This window comes from Rhinatrema bivittatum, chromosome 6, assembly GCF_901001135.1.
Source record: "Rhinatrema bivittatum chromosome 6, aRhiBiv1.1, whole genome shotgun sequence".
Lineage (NCBI taxonomy): Eukaryota > Metazoa > Chordata > Amphibia > Gymnophiona > Rhinatrematidae > Rhinatrema > Rhinatrema bivittatum.
This window is the reverse complement of record NC_042620.1, coordinates 28,994,222-29,018,221: the sequence shown is the minus strand read 5'-3', so window position 1 is coordinate 29,018,221 and position 24,000 is coordinate 28,994,222. Positions and strand designations below refer to the sequence as shown.

The following is a 24,000-nucleotide window of genomic DNA, read 5'->3' as shown; positions in this document are numbered from 1 at the left end:
CCAGATAAGTTCTTTAATTTTCCTCTATGCATTAAAAAAAATTATTTTGAACAGCAGATTCGCTTTCAGTGTGGGAAGAGGGAAGGTATTTTTTTAAAAAAGCTTTTTTGCCTTTTACGTTTCCACATCAAAACAATGTGGGGTTTTTTTTTTTTGTTTTTTTTTATTAGGTTCATTGCATCAGCACAGAATTTACTCCAAGGAAACATGGAGGAGAGAAGGGCGTCCCCTTTCGGGTCCAAATTGACACCTTCAAACAGAACGAGAATGGTGAATACACAGAGCACTTGCACTCCGGGAGCTGTCAGATCAAAGTATTTAAGGTATGCAGGTGATCTGCTCTCTTAACCTTCCTCTGATAACGGTGAGAGTACTAGGCTTGCTCTTCCTTCCCTGATTGTTTGCAGGGACAGGAACTTGCCGAAGCTGAGAGTTGAAGCGCTCTAATTCTTACACAGCTCGTGACTGTACCTTCGTTCTCTTGCTGAAGGGCTGTTTTTATAGTAGCACATTAAATTATGTTAAATTAAATTATTGATTTGGGAAAGCCAGATTATGTCAAATACCTTGTTTTCAGCTGGGTCCCAGAGGTACAAGGCGATAAGTGACTTGCCCAAGGTCACAGAGTCCGCACTAGAGGTGATTCTTGAACTCATGTCCCAGGATTTCTCCTGACTCGTAGTCCAGTGCTCTAACCACTCCTCATCAGCCCATTGGAATTTCAGGCCTCTGACTTTTTTTGCACAAGTACGTTTCCTTTTTTTCCCTCCCAAAGTCACCCCTAACATATTGCTTAAGAACTAGGACTGTATAACCCGCCTAACTTTTAAGGGCCACTTAATTCTTGCATGACCTAGAGCCATTTATTTGGTAGCCCAAGCTTACCTGAGTAAACCTGAAACACTGGAGCTGTCTGTAGTAGAAAGGGAAGTGGTACTGATGGAGATGAGCAGACAGCTGCGCCTACAAAAGGTGGTGTTAGATCCTGTGTCTCGTGAAGCGCCTTCTGCTCTCTACTTACAGCCAAAGGGAGCAGATCGGAAACAGAAGACTGACAGAGAGAAAATGGAAAAGAGGACTGCTCAGGAGAAAGAAAAGTACCAACCTTCGTATGAAACTACTATTCTTACAGAGGTGAGAAATTAAAACTTGATCTCTAGTGTTCTGCACTGTATTTTTAGTTTTACCCCAAAATTCTTGACCTTCAAGTGTTTAACTCTGCAGTGGTGTGGCTTTTTTTTATTTTTAACTTCTTTTGAGCAGATATAAACATTCAAGCTTCTCTGTCTCGTCCGCTTCCGTCATTTGAGTCTAAATGAATCAGGGCACTGTTGTGCAAGCATCTTTACACTAATGCATGCAAAGAATGAGTATAGCGCTGTCTACTATGTCTAACAATGCTGTAGTGCTAAAACGTTTTTTGGGGTTTTTTTTGGGGGGGGGGGGGGTGTGATTTTTTTTTCCAAAATTTATATCGTACATAATAAACAAGTATCCATGAAGTTCAAGTCCTCTGAAAAGTTACAACTCAAGGCATTAACAGTCATCTTAAGAGTAAGAAAACAATCCCCCCCTCCCAAAACAATATGTTGTCCCTTCTCTTCCCATATCTTATGGCAAAGTACAAAACTAGCAGAGAAGTAGACTGCACCCATGACCAAGATAGGATTGGTAGTCATCTATATTTTGTCCATGTAAACCATATTCTGGTTTATCAAAATTGAGGAAAGGATCCCCCAAGTGTCACAAAAGAAGCAAATCCCCCTTTTAAGTCCCATGTTAACTTGTCCAGAGCTACTATATTCCAAATCTTCTGCATCCATTTCTATTAGGGTGGAGGGAGGAGAAATTCCATTTCCAATATCCAACCAGCGTGCCTCCTTTCTGCCAAAAGCAGATAATAAATTGAATCTTATTTCCTCAGGGGATTATCTCTTTGAGTAATTAAGCCGAACAATTAAAACTGGAATCTGAGATGCTATAGTGACCCCGGGGATTCTAGATATGTCATGTACTTCCTGCCAGAAATTCTTAATAAAAGGACAGCTCCACTAGTGATCAGAAGACCCGGCTGTAAAAATAAAGTACTTAATATAGCAAGAGCAGCCTTAAAATGGGGCTTGGTAAGACCCTGCATTCTATACTCCTGCCAGGAGGATAAATTTGTGTGTTCAAGTGGGACATAGCAAATTTATGGTTTAAACAAGAAAAGATGTCCCTTGGCTTTTAGTAGTGTTACCTCTGCATATCGCCCCCTTATTGTCTACTGATCCGTGGTACTACAGGAATGAAAATTAGCGGGTAAGGAATAATTTCCTTTTCATTGCATTAATTTTTGGCCTCTGCTGGTGATCAGTGTATGTATGGGTTTAATTATGGAATTGTAATAAAGTAATCTTTACTTTCAACATTGTTTTGGTAGTAAGAATTTGTAGGGCGTGAGAGAGAAGGGAGATTAGTGAACATAAGAAATTGCCATGCTGGGTCAGACCAAGGGTCCATCAAACCCAGCATCCTGTTTCCAACAGAGGCCAAAACCAGGCCACAAGAACCTGGCAATTACCCAAACACTAAGAAGATCCCATGCTACTGATGCAATTAATAGCAGTGGCTACTCCCTAAGTAAAATTGATTAATAGCCATTAATGGACTTCTCCTCCAAGAACGTATCCAAACCTTTTTTGTACCCAGATACACTAACTGCACTAACCACATCCTCTGGCAACAAATTCCAGAGCTTTATTGTGCATTGAGTGAAAAAGAATTTTCTCCAATTAGTCTTAAATGTGCTACTTGCTAACTTCATGGAATGCCCCCTAGTCCTATTATTCAAAAGTGAAAATGAGTCACATCTACTCGTTCAAGACCTCTCATGATCTTAAAGACCTCTATCATATCCCCCCTCAGCCGTCTCTTCTCCAAGCTGAACAGCCCTAACCTCTTCAGCCTTTCCTCAAAGGGAAGCTGTTCCATCCCCTTTATCATTTTGGTTGCCCTTCTCTGTACCTTCTCCATCGCAACTATATCTTTTTTGAGATGCGGCGACCAGAATTGTACACAGTATTCAAGGTGTGGTCTCACCATGGAGCGATACAGAGGCATTATAACATTTTCTGTTCTATTAACCATTCCCTTCCTAATAATTCCCAACATTCTATTTGCTTTTTTGACTGCTGCAGCACACTGAGCTGACAATTTTAAAGTATTATCTGCTATGATGCCTAGATCTTTTTCCTGGGTGGTAGTTCCTAATATGGAACCTAACATCGTGTAACTACAGCAACGGTTATTTTTCCCTATATGTAACACCTTGCACTTGTCCACATTAAATTTAATCTGCCATTTGGATGCCCAATCTTAAAGTCTTGCAAAGTCCTCCTGCAATGTATCAGTCTGCTTGTGATATAACTACTCTGAATAATTTTGTATCATCTGCAAATTTGATAACCTCACTCGTCGTATTCCTTTCCAGATCATTTATAAATATATTGAAAAGCACTGGTCCAAGTACAGATCCCTGAGGCACTCCACTGTTTACCCTTTTCCACTGAGAAAATTGACCATTTAATCCTACTCTGTTTCCTGTCTTTTAACCAGTTTGTAATCCACGAAAGGACATCGCCTCCTATCCCATGACTTTTTAGTTTTCGTAGAAGCCTCTCATGAGGGACTTTGTCAAACGCCTTCTGAAAATCCAAATACACTACATCTATTATTTATTTATTTATTTAAAGACTTTTATATACCGAAGATCATGTACTAGTACATATCGCTTCGGTTTACAGATAACCAGCATTAGAATTACCATATACATGGTGTACATAGAACAGTAAACAATCAACAGTGCACAGTTAATTTAAAAAAAAAAAAAAAAAGGTATACATTAAACATGGAAATATTATGAATTAGGCATTGGAATTTTTACAGAGAGCAATTAATGAATGGGTATGCATTGAACATGACGTAATATACAAGTGAAACATTAATGTTTATGGTGTATTATAGGTAGTCTGGTACTTTAGCATGGGAATTTAAGTGAAGGCTTTGGTGAAGAGCCAGGTTTTCAGATTCTTCTTGAATGTCCGCAGGCATGGTTCTAGGCGCAAGTCCGAAGGCAGATTGTTCCAGTGATAGGGACCTGCAATCGAGAAGGCACGTTTCTTCATTGAGGACTTAGCAGGGGGTACATAAAGGGTGCCTAAATACATTGTTCTAGTGGGTCTGGAGGTAGATTGAGATCGGAGAGGGCAGGTTAATTCGAGTGTGGTTTGTGAGTGGATGGTTTTGTGTATTATAGTTAGCACTTTGTATATAATTCTGAACTTAATGGGGAGCCAGTGAAGACTCTTAAGTATAGGAGTGATGTGTTCCGCTCTGCCGGTATTGGTAAGGATCCTGGCTGCAGAGTTCTGTAGCATTTGTAATGGTTTTGTCGTGATTGCTGGAAGGCCGATTAGAATGGAGTTGCAGTAGTCAATTTTTGCAAAAAGGATAAACCAGTAGATGTAAATTTTTTTTACATCTACTGGTTTACCTTTATCCACATGTTTATTAACCCCTTCAAAAAAATGAAGCAGATTTGTTAGGCAAGACTTCCCTTGGGTAAATCCATGTTGACTGTGTTCCATTAAATCATGTCTCTCTGTATGCTCTACGATTTTGATCTTCACAATAGTTTCCACTATTTTTCCCAGCACTGAAGTCAGGCTCACTGGTCTATAGTTACCCGGATCGCCCCTGGAGCCTTTTTTAAATATTGGGGTTACATTGGCTACCCTCCAGTCTTCAGGTACAATGGATGATTTTAATGATAGGTTACAAATTTTAACTAACAGATCTGAAATCTCATTTTTTAGTTCCTTCAGAACCCTAGGATGCATACCATCCTGTCCAGGAGATTTGCTACTCATTATTTTGTCAATCTGGCCTACTACATCTTCCAGGTTCACATTGATTTCGTTCAGTTCGTCTGACTTATCACCCCTGAAAACCATCTCCGGAACATCCTCATTTGTAAACACGGAGGCAAAGAATTCATTTAGTCTTTCTGCAATGGCTTTATCTTCCCTAAGAGCCCCTTTAACCCCTCTGTCATCTAATAGTCCAACCAACTCCCTCACAGGTTTCTTGCTTTGGATATATTTTAAAAAGTTTTTATTATGAGTTTTTGCCTCTATGGCCAATTTCATTTCAAATTTCCACAAAACCAACCCTTGGCTCAAGGACCCGCCGCATTTCCGTAAAACTAACCGTCCCACCAGATCCTCCCACGCAGGTACCCTTCATACTCCCTCCCTTAAAATCGCTCATCTCACCTCCACGAGAGAAAGGGCCTTTACCATAGCGGGCCCTACACTCTGGAACTCCCTCCCCACCATTCTCCGCCTTGAACCCTGCCTGGCCACCTTCAAAAAAGGCATAAAAACTTGGCTTTTCAGAAAGGCCTATCCTGAAACCAATCAAACCTAGACACACCAACCTAGTCCCTCTCTCCTAGCCATAGTCTCCCCTCTCCCCCCCTGCCTACCCTCCCCTATCCTAAGGCAATACCTCATTGCCATCCCCCGCTTTCCCTTATTGTATCGTTCTGCAATTTCACAAATTTGTTCAGTTAAACGGAGATAATCAAAATTATTTTAGTTGCAACTATTGTATATAGATTTTTTGTAAATAAGTTCCTTTCTATTTTGACGGTTGTTTTTTTTCATGCTGCCTATCATTTCTCTCTCTTCTCCTGTCTCCTGTCTCCCTTCAGCCCTCTCCTTTTTCTGGCCTGCTCCCATCCCTTACCCCCTGTTCATTGTAATTTCCTCCTTTACTTGAGTTACTTGTAAACCGGCGTGATGTGCCATACGAACGTCGGTATATTAAAAGTTGTTAAATAAATTCTCTCTTCGCCTGTCTTATCAATGTTTTACACTTAGCTTGACAATGCTTATGTTTTATCCTATTTTCTTCAGATGGATCCTTCTTCCAATTTTTGAAGGATGTTTTTGTTAGTTGATTATGGGATGGGTGTTAGAATTGGAGAAGTGGCTTGCATGGCTTTTATTTATAAGAAATTCCCTGCCTCTGTGTGTGTTGGTTTTTTTTTTTTGATAACCAGGATAAAGTCCCTGGAGAGTTGTATCCCGTTTACCAGAATGTTAGTGGGTAACAGATGACATCAGTCAATATCGTATACATCAGTGCATCTTGTTTTTCCTTTCCTGCATGCATTGGTCCAAAGGAAAACCATCCAGTGCAAATTGAGCTGTTTTCAAGACCTCGTGTATAAACTTAAATAGTCAAGTAGTCTGCTAATGCAAATAACACTGAAGGTCTAATCTTTGCAGTGTTTACACGCTGTCCGGTACGTGTGCGCACATATGCTGAACCCTCTTGAAATCCCTAGAGGTAGAATTATTTGCTATTTGTGGTAATGTATTTAAGTCCGCTGCATCAGATAATACAGGTCCTCGAGTGTTTGCTAAGATTACACAGTACTCCTTTGACAATGTTTGCGTTGCCCCTTTGGCGTCTTGGCTGCAAATACCTGAATTCCATGTGGGCCAGTGTCAATGTGTTTTCCATGAATCTGCGAATGACATTAACACGCTGTTTTATGGGCTCCTATTTCTATATCAACCCCTCCCTGCACTCCCGCAGGAGTTGCTGAGCGCTTGTGAGCATGTTCCCATTCGTCTGAGGGTTGTAACGGAATCGCACTCTGCGTATTGCTGTAGATAGGATACGATGTACTGTATGTCTGAAATAGACTCCAGTCTCACCACAGAATTGAATGCATCCCCCTCGGTTGTACAGGAGATCTTGACTTTTGGGTATGGAGGTGGGACCGGGACCTCCATTTGTTCTGTCTCCAAACATTGACACCCCCCTCCCCTCCAGAGCAGAGACTTATCGTGGCAAGGAGATCCTTACGGCTGGTGTAGAAGTCTCCTATAGATTTACTGTCCAAGTCTTTGTGTACACGTGGGCTTTGTTTTGTTTTTTTTGTCTGCTTATATCTCATTGCCCATATTGTCCTATTCTTTGTTCTCTTTTTTTTCCAGTGCTCCCCATGGCCAGAAGCGCTATATCAGGCAAACAACTCCCCATCTCCAGGTTACAACAGCTCACCAAACAGTTTCAGCATTGGAGAGGGGTATGTAATGCATTTTTATTTCAGTTTTGGAGCAGAAACATAGAACATGGCGGCAGATAAAGCCCATCCACATCTGTTCAGCTCTATTGGTCCCTTCCTTTCCCTCGCATCCTCTGTGCTTGTCCCATGTCCTCCTCCTGAATTCGGATGCTGTCCCTTTGCAGGGAGGCTCTTCCATGCTTTCACCATCCTTGGATCCCTCCTGAATCTAGCAGTCTCTCGCCTTCATGCCAGAGCCTGCCTCTTGTGCATTTATTCAAGATTATCTCTATCCTGTTTCCCCTTTCCCTGCTTTCATCCAGGTTATTCATGTTTACATCTTTAAGTCAGTCCCCATATTTTTTGATTTTGAAGACTCTGACCAGGTTTGTTAGTTTCCCTCTGGATCGACTCTTCACTTTGGATCCTGTTAGGAGCTGCAGTCTTTAGAGTATGCAGACCAGCAGAAGAGGGCTCATCAGACTCCTACAGACTTTCCTGCTGCACATGCCTCCCCCCTATTTACCTAAAAACCCTTGGTTGGGGGGGAGGGTAATTTTCAAAACCTTTTAGACATGTAAAATGGCTGTTACAAAATTGGCCGGAGTTTTTGTGCGTAACCCGGTTTACATGAACAGAACAGAGGCATGCCCAGGCTGAAGGTGGGGGAGGATCAGCAATTAAGGACCCATGTATGTATACACACGAGTAAGGCTTGCACGTACAAAGTTAGCCTGTCGAAGAGGAAGTGCAACGTTTTGCGAGTGAATCTTTACATACACCTGGCCAATTACATATGAATTTTGAAAGTGAACTTATGTTCGTGTTTTGCTTTTGAAAATCTCTTGGAAATGTGCTGTGCAAACTGACTGAGAATTCCCCTATTGTGACCATCGGATATAATTCCGCTCTCGTTTGGCGCCTGGAAGAGCTTCGTCCCCTGTACTGTACTCGCTCCTTGGGGGATTTTTTTGCATTAAATCCTAGCTGCCAGACTCTAGACTATTTCTTAGTCTTCACTAGATTCTTCATGGTCTTTTCCACACCTTCCACGGTGTCTACCCTGTTGCACATTTTGGTGGTGTTTGAAGAAGAAAAAAAAACCCCCCAAACCTTTCCTGATAGGCCTTCCACAGCATTGCTTACAAAAATGTTGAAGAACCAGACAGGATTGGTTTCCTGCATCATTCTACTGGCAACCCCACACATCATGTTTCCAGTTTACAACCACCCTTTGCCTGCCATTCATTCAGTTTCTAACCCACTTTACGGTCCCTACCAAGGGCATTCAGTTTGAATCCCCTGTGCGGAACAGTGTCTCAACCTTGCCAAAATCCAAATATGCAACATCTAGCATTCTCCCCTATTCAAATTCTCTGGTCACCCGGTCAAAGAAACTTGAGTAGATTTGTCTGACAAGACTTACCTCTGGTAAAGCCATTCTGCTCGGATCCTGTAATCCATTGGATTCCAGAAACTGCACTATCCTCTTGGCGCTGATTCTTATCAGTTTGCTCACCACGGAGGTCAGACTAACCGGCCTGACTTAAGACACTTCCTTAATTCTACTTTAGAACATAAGAACATGCCATACTGGGTCAGACCAAGGGTCCATCAAGCCCAGCATCCTGTTTCCAACATTGGCCAATCCAGGCCATAAGAACCTGGCAAGTACCCAAAAACTAAGTCTATTCCATGTTACCGTTGCTAGTAATAGCAGTGGCTATTTTCTAAGTCAACTTGATTAATAGCAGGTAATGGACTTCTCAAAGAACTTATCCAAACTTTTTTAAAACCAGCTACCCTAACTACTCTGACCACATCCTCTGGTAACAAATTCCAGAGTTTGTGTGTTGAATGAGAGAACGTTCTAATTTTTTTAAATGTGCTTCATGCTAACTTCCCTCTAGTCCTTCTATTATCCGAAAAAGTAAATAACGGATTCAGGTTTACCCATTCTAGACCTCTATCGTATCCCCCCTCAGCCGTCTCTTCTCCAAGCTGGAAAGTCCTAACCTCTTTAGCCTTTCCTCATAGGGGAGCTGTTCCATCCCCTTTATCATTTTGGTCGCCCTTCTCTGTACCTTCTCCATTACAACTATATCGTTTTTGAGAGAGAACTACAACTGCCTCTGTCGAGTCCTTTTGGAGGCACTCTGGACTCTAAAGAAGCATTAAATAGGTCAGAGAGTGGGAAGGAACTTCTGATTTTTATCCCTTCTGGCCTCATCGCTTTATCTGCTTTGCAGTTTTGCTAGCTCCTTGCAAATAGTTTTCTGACAGTTGAGGCCTACTGAACAGAAATTTAAGCATTTCCTCTCTTCATCAGCCTCTATATAATCCCCTGCCCCACACCTTCATTTAATGACAGCTTTGAAATCTCTTACTATGCTTCTCTTCACGGCCCTTATGGATTGCATAACTGAGACTGGGAATTAGTGTGAGACCTCTATGCTTTCTGTGACCCCCCCCTTGAAGTTCTGTAGAGTGGTAGCGTACTCTTCCTCCTATACAGTAGCTCTGGCTTTCTGAAGCAGTAGCTGATCTTAGCTTTTACTTCATCAGAAGTAAAATTGAACAGGATGCAAACACAATCAGCACTACTGGAGGAGCTTATGTGTGCTATCAAACTCCTGTGGGAGCTGAACCTGTATTTTCAGGTCGTGGGAGGGCAAGCTCAGAGTTGTAGAACAAGAGAGGTGCCTGGTCATTTTCATAAAATCTTTAGTATGGGTTTTTATTTTCCATGATTAGGATATCATCTATTTTTTTTGTGTTTTTTTTTGTTAAAGTTGCTCTCTTTCTCTCCTTAGCTGTTTTTATAAACCGTCCTCTCATTCTCCCTGTAAATGCTTTTTTTTGTGTCCAGTAAAAAGCAAGTTTCTTTTCTACTTTTACTCCTCCAGTGTAGGATCAAGAACCTAGTGTGGTCCAAAACAGCTCCCTAATGGGATTCAACCCCTGAGGAGAGTATTAAAGAGCAAACTGGAGGGTTTGAAGGAGAAGTGACTTCTTGTGCCGGTCACTGGCACCATAAACGTGTTTGAGAGGCTGCTCGAAGAAAACTTTTCAAAAAATGAATGTAATTGCACCAAACGCATCTTGGGTATTTTGGTGCCACGTGACTGGTCGCTCTTGGCGACTTTCGCAGTGCACACCCTGGGCATGCCACACTGCTAGAAAGAATGTTAAGTCATACATGCGCCTTCGACTGCGTCTGGTGCATCCACTTGCCGGGCGTGTAGCTGCACAGTGCATGACACTTGTCAGATTGCCTGACAAACTGTCAACCTTAATCCAGGAAGATTTATTTTCCTGCGGGCACAGAACAGGGGAAAAAAAAACTGTCATTTCTTAAGGGATGTTTTTGCTGTGGGCAGAAAATGGGACGACACCTTTTTTTTTTTTTTTTGAGAATTGGGTCCTGGTGATTTTTTGAGGGGGAGATTTTGGTAGCCTCTTTTTTTTTTTTTTTTCTTTTTCTAGGATGTGCTATGAAAGTGGGGGCCACACTCAGGCCCAGGACTAAGTCCAGACAAAATTTACACCCTGGTGGAATGTGAAAGCTAGTCCTGCGGCTCTATGCTCTGGGCTGCTGGCACCTGGAAAAGCTTTGAGGCCAATATTTGGCCGCTATGTGGCTGAGCAAGCCGGCTGGATAAACTTATCTGGTTTTAACGTGGCACTGCTAATAATAAACTGAACTACCTTAGTCAGCCAGAGAAGCAGCTTAACTGCAGGTCAGCCAAATAGCCACATAAATCTAGAACAGCTAACTGAGCCAGAGAGTGCGAAAAAATTGGCACTTCACCCAGTTATCTTTGGCTGGATAAGGAACTCCTCCCACCCTGCCCCAATTTATCTGGCTGTTTAGCTGAATAAACAGGCAGGTAAGTGGCGGCTGGCCAGAGCAGGCAAAGGGTTTTTGGGATGGCGCCACTTAACCGGCTAAGTCGGAACTTAATCGCTTTAAGTGGCGCAGAATATCAACCACCTCTAATACTGTAAAATAGTAATTGAGTTTCAGTTAAATCTGAGCTTCTATGAGACAAAAAATTATTTGTATGTAAAAATTTGTTTCTTGTTGATAAAATAGGAGTGCTTCAGAATTTCTTATAAAATGTATTTTCAATTTTATTTTGTAGAAGTAGTTTTTTTCCTCTTAAAAAAAAAAAAGCCACTTTGAAGTTCAGCTTTTGTGTAATTTTGTTAAATTTATATATATATATATATATATATATATTTATTAAATTTTTTTTTTAAGTGTGGGGGGAAATATTCAGCCACTGAGTGGCTCAGTTAGCTGTTGATTATACCCGGCTATCTTAAACTTAGCCAGATATGTTTGGCTAGCTTTAGGACAGCCCTATAGCACGATCCAGAGTGAGCCAGATAAGTTAACTGGAAACACCCCTGACTTATCTGGATAATTCTAGCTGGATACGTCTTTTGAATATCGACCTCCTGATGTAGGATTTACGTGGCCTGATCTCGTATCTAGTTGTACCAATTTCTGCTTGGAAATAGCAATCAAACAGAAAATGATCAAAGTACAATCTCAAGCAGTTTGGCAGGAAAAAAAAATGGAGACATTTCTTACCTGATAATTTTGTTTTCCTTAGTGTAGACAGATGAACTCGGGACCAATGGATTATATGCTCCCCTGCCAGTAGATGAACATAAATTGCCATGCTGGGTCAGACAAAGGGTCCATCAAGCCCAGCATCCTGTTTCCAACAGAGGCCGAACCTGGCAATTACCCAAACACTAAGAAGATCCCATGCTACTGATGCAATTAATAGCAGTGGCTATTCCTTAAGTAAATTTGATTAATAGCAGTTAATGGACTTCTCCAAGAACTTATCCAAACCTTTTTTGAACCCAGCTACACTAACTGCACTAACCACATCCTCTGGCAACAAATTTCAGTGCTTAATTGTGTTGAGTGAAAAATAATTTTCTCCAATTAGTCTTAAATGTGCTACTTGCTAACTTCATGGAATGCCCCCTAGTCCTTCTATTATTCGAGTGTAAATAACAGATTCACATCTACTCGTTCTAGACCTCTCATGATCGTAAAGACCTCTATCATATCCCCCCTCAGCCGTCTCTTCTCCAAGCTGAAAAGTCCTAACCTCTTCAGCCTTTCCTCATAGGGGAGCTGTTCCATCCCCTTATCATTTTGGTTGGAGATGGAGTCAGGTTTCAAAGCTGATGTCACCCTAGATATACCCCTTCTGTGTCCTCAACCATTCAGTATTCTCTTCAAAAAGCCTTTGTGGATATATTATTGAAGAACTTGATTAGAATTTGGATACAACTTGATTAAAAACTGGAGACTGCAACTGTACTCAACCAACATAAGCGCTGAAACCCAGTAAATACTATAGATGCCCTGTACTAGGGATAGGGCAACGGCTTACCCATATTCATATGGAATTGAGGTTCGCCTCATGGGTGATGCCTTGGCGCCTCTCCTGGGCAGCCATGGGTGAGATGCTGAGTCCATCTGTCTACACTAAGGAAAACGAAATTATCAGGTAAGTAATTTCTCCATTTCCTAGCGTGTAGCCAGATGGACTCAGGACCAATGGGATGGACAAAAGGTACTCCCAAATGGGGTGGGAGGCTGCCCATGGTCCGGTTAGCACTGCCCTTGCAAAAGCTGTGGCCTCACCTTTCACACCACCTCCAGGCAGTAGAACCTGGAGAAGGTGTGTAAGGAGGACCACATCGTTGCTCAACAGATGTCGATGGGAGACAGTAGCTTAGCTTCCACCCAGGATACTGCCTGGGCCCTGGTAGAATGAGCTATGACTTGAAGGGGTAAAGGCTTCCCTGCCTTGTACGTAAGCTCCCTTGATTACTTCCTTGATCCAGCGAGCTATTGTAGCTTGCAAAACTGCTTCACCCTGTTTCTTTCCCCTGTGAAGAATAAACAAGCGATCTCTTGCGCACCAGTTCTCTATGTTCCAGATACCGCACTAAGTCTACCGACGTTTATATAGCGAAGAAGGCGGTAGTCTTCCATGTCCTTGTGTCTATCTGGGGACGGTAAGGAGATGGATTGGTTCAGGTGAAACTCCGAGACCACCTTTGGCAAGGAGGGGACGGTGAGAAGCTGTACTGTTCCTGGAGTAAATCGAAGGAACGTTCCGAGATGCAATGAGCTGAGCATATCTGCACCAAGAATACAGTCTTTAGTGTTAACAGGTGTAGCGACAGACTGCACAGTGGTCTGATGAAGGAAGGCCCTGCTAGGAAGTCCAATACTAGATTGAGGTTTCATAGGGGACCAGCCACTTTGAGTGGTTGGGGTTGTTTAACCCCTTTTTAGGATACAGGCCAAGTCCGAATGCGCCAACAGATGGTTTCCGTTCACCTTGGCCCTGAAGCAGGAGATGGCTGCCTCCTGGACCTTCAGGGAGTTGAGGGACAATACTTTATTCAGGCCGTCCTGTAAAAATTCCAGAATCATGGGGATCTTGGCTGTTTGGGGGGGGCACCCCATGTTCCTCGCACCAGGCCTCAAATATTCTCCAAATCCGTATGTACACCAGGGACGTTGATAACTTCTATGCGCAGAGCAATGTGGTGATCACAGCCACTGAATAACCAAACATAGTCAGGCAAACCCTCTCAAGGGCCAGACCGTAAGAGAATAAAGTTGGATCTTTGTGAAGAATCTGGTCTTGCTGGAGAAGATCCCTGTGTGAGGGGGAGGTAAAGAGGACTCTCCATAAGAAGCCTCTGCATATCTGCAAACAATGGGTGTCTGGGCCAATCCAGGGCCACCAGAAGGACTAATCCTTTGGTGGTCGATCTTGCGGATGATCTTTCCCAGTAGAGGCTATGGAGGGAAGACGTACAGTAAGTCCTCCTCTGGCTGGACAAAAGCATCAATCTCTTGGGAGCACTGATTCAGTCGTCTGACTGAGGAACTAGGGAACCTTCCCACTGTGAGATGTAGCCAGTAGGTTGATGGATGGGAGGCCCCAGCAATCTACTAAAAGCTGGAAGCCTCTGGTTGACAGTGTCCATGCCCCTGGATCCAGGCTTTTCCTGCTGGGTCTGTTGTGATGTTGTCTTTTCCCACAATGTGGGAGGCTGAGATCCCTTGTAGGTTTAACTCTGCCCATTCCATAAGGAGGTCTTTTTTCAGGGACATTTGGTGGTCCTTGGTTCCTCCCTGGTGGTTGATTGTAGGCCACCATTCTTGCGTTGTCCAACATCACGCAGATTACTTGCCCTTGGAGCTTGTGGCTGAACTCCAGGCTTGCTAATCTGACCGCTCGCACTTCAGGTGGTTTATGTTGCAGTTTGCCTCTTCCTCTGTCCACTGTCCCTGGGCTGTCAGTTCCTGACGGTGAGCTCCCCACCGGAGGCTTGTGTCTGTCATGAGGATGATCCAGCTCAGGGACAGGCTTATGCCCTTGCTTAGGTGAACTTCCTGTAGCCACCACTGGAGCCAAGAACATACTTCCATCCTAGGTGGAAGCGAATCGAGTAGTCTTGACAGTGTGTTCCAGCGTGACAGTAGGGAGAGGCTGCATGTGTGCCCTTGTCCATGGTATTACTTCCAGGGTTGATGCCATGAGGCTGAGGACCTGGAGATAGTCCCACACCTTTGAACGCATTGTGTTCGTCAACCGACGCACTTGGTCCATCAGTTTCCTCCTCCTCGAGGGAGGGAGGAAGACCTTGTTCTGCTTGGTGTTGAATTGGACCCCCCTAGGAACTCTAAGGACTGAGAGGCCTTGAGGCTGCTCTTGTCTTTGTTAACAATCCAACCGAGCTCCAGTAGAAGGGACCTGACTCTCTTCCAACGACTTCACCTGGATCAGCCAGACATCCAAGTAAGGGTGCACCAGGATCCCTTCTTTCCTCAATGTTGCTGCTACAACCACCATAATTTTGGAGAATGTTCTGGGGGCGGTTGCCAGGCTGAAGGGCAATGCCCGGAACTGGTAATGTTGGCCCAGTACTTCAAAGCGTAGAAAATGCTTTGAAGTACTGGGTCTTGATGGTGGTCTTGATGGATTGGAATATGAAGGTAGGCCTCGGAGGTCCAGGGAGGTTAAGAACTCTCCCGGTTGTACTGCTATTTATGACTGAGCGAAGAGTATCCATGCGGAAGGGAATTATCCACAGATGACTCTTGATGCACTTGAGATCCAGCATGAGTCGGAATGAACCCTTTTTCTTGGGCATGATGAAATAGATGGAATAACGCTCCGTATTTACTTGGGGTGTAGGTACCGGAGTTATAGTCCTCAGACTGAGGAGCCTTATCAATGTGGATTCCACTGCCAGTTTCTTATGCTGGGAGTGGCAAGGTAACATGAACCTGTCCTGAGGGATGCTGCGAAATTCCAGAGCGTAACCTTCTCAGATGTCAGTACGTATTTGTCAGATATGATCTCAACCCACCGTTGATGGGGGCAGACTATCCCTCTATCTCCTCTTCCCATGGATGGGTCGGCCCAACTTCACTGGGAAGTTCGGGTCTAACTTGAACCCAAACCTTTTCCTCTCTTCGGTTGTCAGTTCTGAAAGGACTGAGACCTTCCCAAGGGCCGAGATGACTGAAACGAGTTTCTGTAGGGCTGGGAGGCTCTGGCCTGACACCCCCCCCATGGGTGCTGCAACCTTTTTTTTTCTTCTGGTAGCCTAGACATGAGATTCACCCCACTTGCTGGCTAGCTTCTCCAATTCGCTTCTGAATAGGAGGGATCCCTTAAAGGACATCTTTGAGGTTTGCCTTAGAAGTTGCGTTTGCTGGCCACTTAATCATAGCTGTCTTCTGGCCACCACCACTGAGGCTGCTCCTCTGGCCAAGGTGTGCACTAGGTCCGAGCTTGCATCCACAGGAAGGCTGTGGCTGGTTTGATCACCTCTCCGGCATGCACCCCAGAGCTATCAGCCTCTCTTGAGAGAAGCAGACACAAGCGAGCCACCAGGGCACAACAGGAAGCGATCTGCAGAGTCATTACTGTCGCGTCAAAGGCTTGCTTAAGGATGGATTCCAACTGCCTATCGTGAGCATCTTTCAAGGCCACTCCTCTCTCTACAGGGATAGTTGTTCTCTTCGAGACTGTGCAGATCAGGGTGTCCACTTTTGGGAAACGCAGGCTTTTCTTGACCGCTGGATACAAGGCCTCCAGGGCCCGACCTCCTTTAAAACTTGCCTTTGGGGCGTCCCATTCCAGGTCAGTCAATTCGGCTTCCAGCATCGGGAAATAGCCAGAGGCTTTCCATAGAGACTCCAGGATGGGGTTCTTCTTTAGCTCAGACATAGGATTCTGTACCCAGAACTCCCAGAGTCTTCAGGGTCTGGGAGACTAGGGCCGGTAATTCGTCTCTGTGGAAAAAATCAAAGCATGGTCCGGTATGGCTCCAGGCCTGGAGGGATTTCCCTGTCATCGTCCATGGTATCTGGGTCCCTGTCAGGAATACCCTTGGTGAAGTGAGGCATGTCTCGAGGCATGCTGGGAAGGCAAAGCCTTCCCAGCTGGGGCTCAGCCCGGGCTGGGGTAGGGGCGGACTGCACCTGAACAACCAAGAGAAGGCTGCCGGGTCCATATTTGGCCCAGGAGGAACAGGGGTAGGGGTCGCTGAACCTCCCTCTCCCAGGGAGGACACAGCCCCAGAATTGCTCAGGTCCGGGGTGCTGCCAGATAAGGCCGTGGCTGATCTGTCCTCCGACTGGGATGGGCTGGACTTGGAAAGGTTTTGAGAATCCAGCCCTTCCTGCGCCTCCTCACAGTTCTGACGGGCAGGATTCCAGGTCACTGTGCAGGCCGTGCAAAGGGAGTGTTGTCTGGGCTTCTTTGCGGCCGGGGCCATAACCTTTGTAGTTTTTGTGTTTAGCTGGTTAATGCCTCTCAACTGCGCACACTCGCCTCTGCCAGCTGTGTGCTAAGATGTGCATGCAGCTATGCACGTATTCACACGCACATAAGGCCGGCCCGCACCGACGGATGAAGGGGGGAAGATGGTGCCGCTGTGGATCGCCACATGGGGAGTCCGCTGAGCCCATCAGGGACCCGGTCAAGCTGCTCAGAAACCCCCTTCTGTCGCCCAAATGGGATCGGGAACGATGTCTGTATGGCACGCCCAGCAAGGAGACCGGAGGATAGACTTCCCGAAGCCCTTCCAAGTCTCTGGTTCGGAGAAGTTCTTCTATACTTACCTGGTTTCCGTGCTTACCGGCTGAGTGCAGAGACGGTCTCTGGCTGCGGGAGGAGAGGGCTTAGGCCTTCACCGTCGTGCTTGGCTTCTGCACCCTCTGCTTTAGCAGCAAAGTCCATGCTGGGAGCCGGCTACTGGACCAAGGCACGTCTCTGAGGGATCTCGGAAATCGCCTCAGGAATTCTCGACTGGGGGAAGGACCCTTTGGTATCACCGCAGGAGAGCGGGGCTCAATCTTCCTTTTGAATTTGAAGTTAAATTTCTCGTTTGGATTAGTGCTGCAATTCCGCTAAACACCGCTGCTGGTGTGGGGATAGCGTCCACATCTGCTAGGAGAGATACTGAATGGCTGAGGTCGGTGCAGGGGTGTATCTTAGGGTGACGTCAGCTTTGAAACCTGACTCCCGTCTCTCCATCTGCTAGCAGGGGGGAGCGCATAACCCACTTGGTTCCGAGTCCATCTGGCTACACGTTAGGAAGTAAAAAGCTTTTTTTGCATTGGAGAGAGAAGCACTGATCGTAATTTAACCTTTTTCTTTCCCAACTTTATACAACTTTTAGAAACTGTTCTCCGACTCACCAGGCAGACCCACCGCCTCCAAGCAGCGACGTAAGTATTTGGGAGATCACGTTAATGTGGTGCTTTCTTGTTTTTTTAGGAGACTGCTGAACAAATTCATTTCAAGGCCTCTTATTCTTTTTGCACTGTAGCACCTTCTCCCCTCTGCCTCCATGCAGGATGCCCAGCAGTGGCTGCAGCGTAACAGGTTTTCTCAGTTCTGCAGGCTGTTCTCTAGCTTCTCCGGTAAGTTGACGATTAGGTTTTTTTCGGCCACGTCTTCAAGCCCCTCTGGGGGGGCAGTACTTGAGGCCAGCTGTGGCAAATCTTTTAATGCTTGCGAAACCCGAGCACAGACTTGTGCTTTGTGGGCCCAAGTGGACAGAATTTAGATTCCTGCCAATAAGTAGGGATGTGCGAAGCACCAACCTATAGGTTCGGGCTTCATTTTCGGCCCGCCGCGGGAAATTTCATATTTCCCGTGGTTCAGGCCTTTAAAATTTGGGGAGACCCAAATTTCGTGTTAGTGTGCACTAACGGGGGGGGGGGGGGGGGTGTTTTGTGTGTGCTAAACCCGAAAACGAATTTTTTCCCCAAAATTTCAGGAAAAATTCCTTTGGGTTTCGGGCTCTCCCCCAAACCAGGACGAATGCACATCCTTAACCAGTAGCAATCCCTTCTTATTTGTGTTACACTGCCAGATGTGCGCGGTGCTGTACAGGGACGCATAAGAGCCCCCGTCCCTGCTCTGGGGATCCCGCAATCTAGTTCAGAGACAGACGAGACGAATACGCGTCTTCAGGAAATGTCTGTTATAGAAAACATTGGTTTAACGTCATCAAGGCTGTGATCTAAAATTTAAAAGCAATCTCAAAAAAGGTGGATGTTTAGGTGGGACCTGAATATGAGCAGATAGCAGCGAGGAGGCTGTTCCAGGCAGGAAAGTGGAAATCGCAGAGCCTGGAGTTGGTCATTCCCTTAGTCCGGTCTTTCTTTTGCTTTTATCAGATATCAGTAAAGGTTAATGTGCATTCTCGATTTTGTTTCCTATGATGCATTTATATATATATATTCCCCCCCCCCCCCCCCCCCCCAAAATTGCTAGTTATAATAGAAATGGTGTATTCTATTATCTTGCTTGGCAAAAATGGAAAAGCTAAGGTCCAGATGCACTAAAGAGTTTTATCCATTGTGTTCATGAAAAAAAAATAAACTGCACATTTTGGCTGTAAATAATTGCATTCAGAGTAAAATGTAGTCAGAGGTGCAGTTTCTTACATATTTTTTTTTTGCCATCGTGGTGCAACTTCTGTAAGTAGTGCACTGCACACACATTCATAAAATCTTGATCTAGGAAGTGCAGAATTACCTGTCATCCCCCACCCTTTTTTTTTTTTTTTAATACAACTTTTATTTAAAAAAAAAAAAAACTTTGGTCATCGTAGGTGCCGACTTGCTGAAAATGTCCAAAGAAGACTTTGTTCAGGTCTGTGGCCCTGCTGATGGAATCCGCCTCTATAATGCCATAAAAGGGAGGTTAGTAAGATGCAGTGTTTATCTTCCAGTATTAGCTGCAAGAAAACTGCGTGCGGGTGCAGTTCTGGAGTCCCATACCATTAATCCAGAAAGCTTCCTGCGGTTTATGATACCGAAATAGAGCATGTGATAAGCTTAAGCTCTCAGCACCTGAATCCTAAAGCAGCCTCAAACAAAACAAGAGGGCATCTTCTAAAATTGAGGGATAACAGGTTTTACTACCTTTTTAAAGGAAGTAAGTTCACGCTGAATGGGAGCAAAATTTATGAAGTATTTTGCTAGCAGCAATAGTTATTGCTTCAGCGCTAAATGAGTTCAGAAGTAAATGGAGGGGGCAGTATTTTATTTATTTATTTGAAGCTTTTATATACCGAGGTTTAGCACATGCCTTCACCCCGGTTTACATTGGAACGAAACAATGATACATAGAACAATTTGAGAAACAAAAGTATATGCAACTAGCATATGGAGAAGGATGTAACAGGAAATAACTAAAAAATAATTTAATTCAAATAACGAAAATGAAAATAGAAACGAAAAACGAGGAAGGTATATACAAACTCGTGCTCTGAATACAAGAAAGTCTGAATGGGAAAAGAAGGAAATTTTAGAGGCAAAAGAAATAGGTGGGAATGATACAGCTACGCCAAGGAAATTTAGGGATGTGCATTTGTTTGAAACGGGTAAAATGCAACAAATTAGTCCATTTTTTTTTTTCCTGGACCCCCAAGACAAATGGAAGGTGCCCCATTTTCAACCTTTTTTTTATTTTCCCCCCCCATTCAAGTCTTATAGCTTTGAGCAAACAGGTGTAGGCAGGGTCTAATTGGGTAACAATAGCAGCCACTCTACCTATCTGCCTTGCCCCAGATGTACCACCTTGGGGATCTTGCTCCATCCTGCAGCCTCCTAAAGACCCATCTGGATCCTTGGGGGGCATGTCTGTGTCTGGGCTAATAACTGGTCTGAGGCTGCCTCATTTTAAATCATTCTGTGGTCTCATCAGTAGGGCACCAGCCCTTGAGGGATCTGATACCAAAGACAGATAATATACTTGTATAGACAATAGCAGGAGAGAGAAATGCGGACACGAGAGAACATACACAGGAAAAGACCTTTTGCAGGTTCTGAATGTGGGAAAGGTTTCAGTAGGAAGAGAACTTAATGCAACACCTGAAAATCAACAATGAGAAGAGACTGTGTTCAGCTGCAGAATATGGGAAAAATCTTTAAGAAAGCAAATCTCACAGATTATCAGGAAAGCAACACTGATGAGTTGAGCCAAGTCCTCTGTCCAACCAAATCCACTGTTCCCCGTTCACCCCTTCTTCCAGGAATAGGGTATTCAGATAACACACAACTAAAGGTTTCATGATTTACTGATATCTTTGACTCTTTTAGAAAAAGCTAACTGGGTAGGAACAATGTTGTGATTGTGGCAAGCTTCTAAGCAAGTTTTACAAGAAACCCAAAATTCTACCCAGCAGCACGGTCGTTCTCAAGTAGAAGCTTTTATTACATTCCCTATGTCAAAAATGATACTAAAAGTCAGATTTAGAACAAGAGAATGATCTGTCAAGCGCTTCTACAGGAAGATGAGCGTCTCCCATGCTGCTCTGCCTTGCTGCTGTGACCCTTATCCTACACCTTAGGGAGGGGGGGGCCTTTCTTCCGTTCAGCATTGCTACCATACCCAGACTTTGCACCTTGAGGGTCTTGCTGTCACTCTTTCTTGCTGCCACTCTCCTGATGAACCACCTTGTTGGGGGTCTTGCTGCCACTTAGCCTGGCTATCATAGTCCAGACTCTACATTTTGGAGGTGTTCTTGCTACTTTGGGTCGCTGCTTTGTGCTTCTCATGCTGCTCTTAGTTCTACTTTGTCCCTCTGTCAATGCCTGGGGTTTTTTCTGCCAACTTTGCTGCTTGATTTCCTTTTCTTGGGGCCTTTAGGATGTTCATGCCACTCTTGGTGCCACTTTTCCCCTCTCGTGCTGCCTTTGGGGGGTTCATATAGGGGTACTTATAACAGTGGCATGATGTCTAGGGGTGGTGGTGTCAGTCTTGATGCTGCTTTTCTTCTCTGGTGGTCCCTTGAACTCCTGCCACTGCTTTACGTTGTCTTAGGGTATTGATGCCACTTTTGGTGCCACTTTGCCACTGTCTTCCCTCTTGTGTCTACCCATAAGTTTCTTTAGAATTGATTAAAAAAAAAAAAACTTCCTAGCGTGTAGCCAGATGGACTCAGGACCAATGGGTTATATGCTCCCGTGCTAACAGATGGAGAAGGAGTCTGGTTTCAAAGCTGACGTCACCTTAGATACACCCCTGCAGTGACCTCAACTCTTCAGTATTTCTCAGTCTCCTAGCGGATGTGGAAGTGCTTTCCCTATCGGGATTACCGTACTCTTCAGAAATTTTACATTTTAAATTGGAGAAAGATTCAGCCCCTTTCTCCTGTGTCCCTTCCCCAGTTGAGAATTCCTGAGGTAATTTCAGAGATCCCTCAGAGGTATGCCTTGGTCCGGTAACCAGTTCCCGGTGTGGACATTGCTGCTGAAGCAGCTGAAAGACATCAGATGCAGGAAGCCAAGCATGGCGGTGATGGCCAAAGCCCTCTCACCCCTGCAGCCAGAGACTGTCTCTGTACTCAGCTGGTAAGTGCTGATCCCAGGTAAGTGAAGAGAGAAGAGGATTCCTTCCAATCCAGAGACATTGGAGGGGCTTCGGAAAGTCCTCCTCTGGTCTCCTTGCTTGGCGTGCTGTATCGACAGCATTCCTGAACCTGTTGGGGTAAGGGGAAGTGGGCTTCTGAGCAGGCTGACCGGCCCTCTATTGGGCTAGGCTCTGTGGGCACAAGGCTGCGGCTGCACTATCTTGCATGCAGTTTTGTGCATCTCCATTGCCCACCATAGAGCATCGGTACACATGGTGTGTGCCAGCTGTGCGCATAATGTTGCGCATTTGTGCGCTCCATTAGGCACATCCATGCACGCACTGCGAACCGCAGAGGTGCTCAAAATCTGCGTGCACACTATTTCAGGCACTAGCCGGCTGAGCACACAGTTACTGTTCCTAATGGTTCTGGTAGCAAAGAGGCTATGGATTCCTCTGCTGCCTTTTTAGCTGTCGCGAGCCCTGACTTTGTCCGTACCTCGGCTAGAGGAGTGACCTCAGTGGTAGTGGCCAGAAGTCAGCTATGGCTGCAAAATTGGTCAGCAGATGCAACTTCTAAGGCAAACCTCACAAAGATGCTATTCGGAAGTGAATTGGAAAAGCTGACCAGTAAGTGGGGTGAATCTCCAGTGCCTCTGTTACCGGAAGATAAGAGAGGTTACAGCACCCCTCTCCTATGAAGGGTTGGTCCAGGGGCTCCCAACATTTTTGGTCCTACAGGAGCTCAACAGTTCGAAGGTCTCAGTCGTTTTGGAGTTGACAACCACTTGCAAGACTGGAAGATTGGGCAATTTAAATGGTAGATGAAATTTAATGTGGACAAGTGCAAGGTGTTGCACATAGTGAAAAATAACCCATGCTATAGTTAAACGATGTTAGGTTCCATATTAGGAGCTACCATCCAGGAAAAAGATCTAGGCATCATAGTGGATAATACTTTAAAATTATCGGCTCAGTGTGCTGCAGCAGTCAAAAAAGCAAACAATGTTAGGAATTAGTAGCAAGGGAATGGTTATTAAAATGGAAAATATAATGCCTCTGTATCACTCCATGGTGAGACTGCACCTTGAATACTGTGTACAATTCTGGTCAACGTATCTCAAAAAAGATATTGTTGCGATGGAGAAGGTACAAAGAAGGGCAACCAAAATGATAAAGGGGATGGAACAGCTCCCCTATGAGGAAAAGCTGAAGAGGTTAGGGCTGTTCAACTTGGAGAAGAGACGGCTGAGGGGGGGATATGATAGAGGTCTTTAAAGATCATGAGAGGTCTTGAATAAGTAGATGTGAATCGGTTATTTACACTTTCGGATAATAGGAGGACTAGGGGGACATTCCATGAAGTTAGCAAGTAGCACATTTAAGACTAATCGTAGAAAAATTTTTCACTCGACGCACAAAGCTCTGGAATTTGTTGCCAGATGATGTGGTTAGCGCAGTTAGTGTAGCTGGGTTCAAAAAAGGTTTGGATAAGTTCTTGGAGGCGAAGTCCATTAACTACTATTAATCAAGTTTATTTAGGGAATAGCCACTGCTATTAATTGCATCAGTAGCATCGGATCTTCTTGGTGTTTGGGTAATTGCCAGGTTCTTGTGGCCTGGTTTTGCCTCTGTTGGAAACAGGATGCTGGGCTTGATGGATCCTTGGTCTGACCCAGCATGGCAATTTCTTATGTTCTTAACCTGAGAAGGGCTGGTTTGGGTTCAGGTTTGGCCCAAACTCCTCAGTTTTGCTGACCCATCCTCTGAACGAGGAGATAGGGGTTTGATTTATCCCTCTTCTACTAGCAGTGGGTTGAGATCACGTTGGACAAATGGGTACTGGATATCAAACAAGAAGGATATACATTGGAGTTTCGCAGCACTCCTTAGGACATATTCATGATGTGTCTGTGCCACTCCCAGCACTAGAAGCTG

The 24,000-nt window shown here is 44.7% G+C and overlaps 1 protein-coding gene across 3 annotated transcripts in view; it reads left to right on the top strand.

Annotated features, from left to right (window-relative positions):
* Positions 1–24,000, top strand: part of TFCP2L1 (transcription factor CP2 like 1) — a 101,552-nt gene that overhangs the window by 54,838 nt on the left and 22,714 nt on the right. For 2 of the 3 annotated variants that reach the window (XM_029605179.1, XM_029605178.1), the window contains exons 6-11: positions 171–323; positions 1,024–1,134; positions 7,053–7,144; positions 17,876–17,924; positions 18,026–18,119; positions 19,319–19,409. In XM_029605179.1, coding sequence (XP_029461039.1) covers positions 171–323; positions 1,024–1,134; positions 7,053–7,144; positions 17,876–17,924; positions 18,026–18,119; positions 19,319–19,409 — 590 coding nt within the window. The remainder of the gene's footprint in view (positions 1–170; positions 324–1,023; positions 1,135–7,052; positions 7,145–17,875; positions 17,925–18,025; positions 18,120–19,318; positions 19,410–24,000) is intronic. The other variant, XM_029605180.1, reaches the window with a different exon arrangement.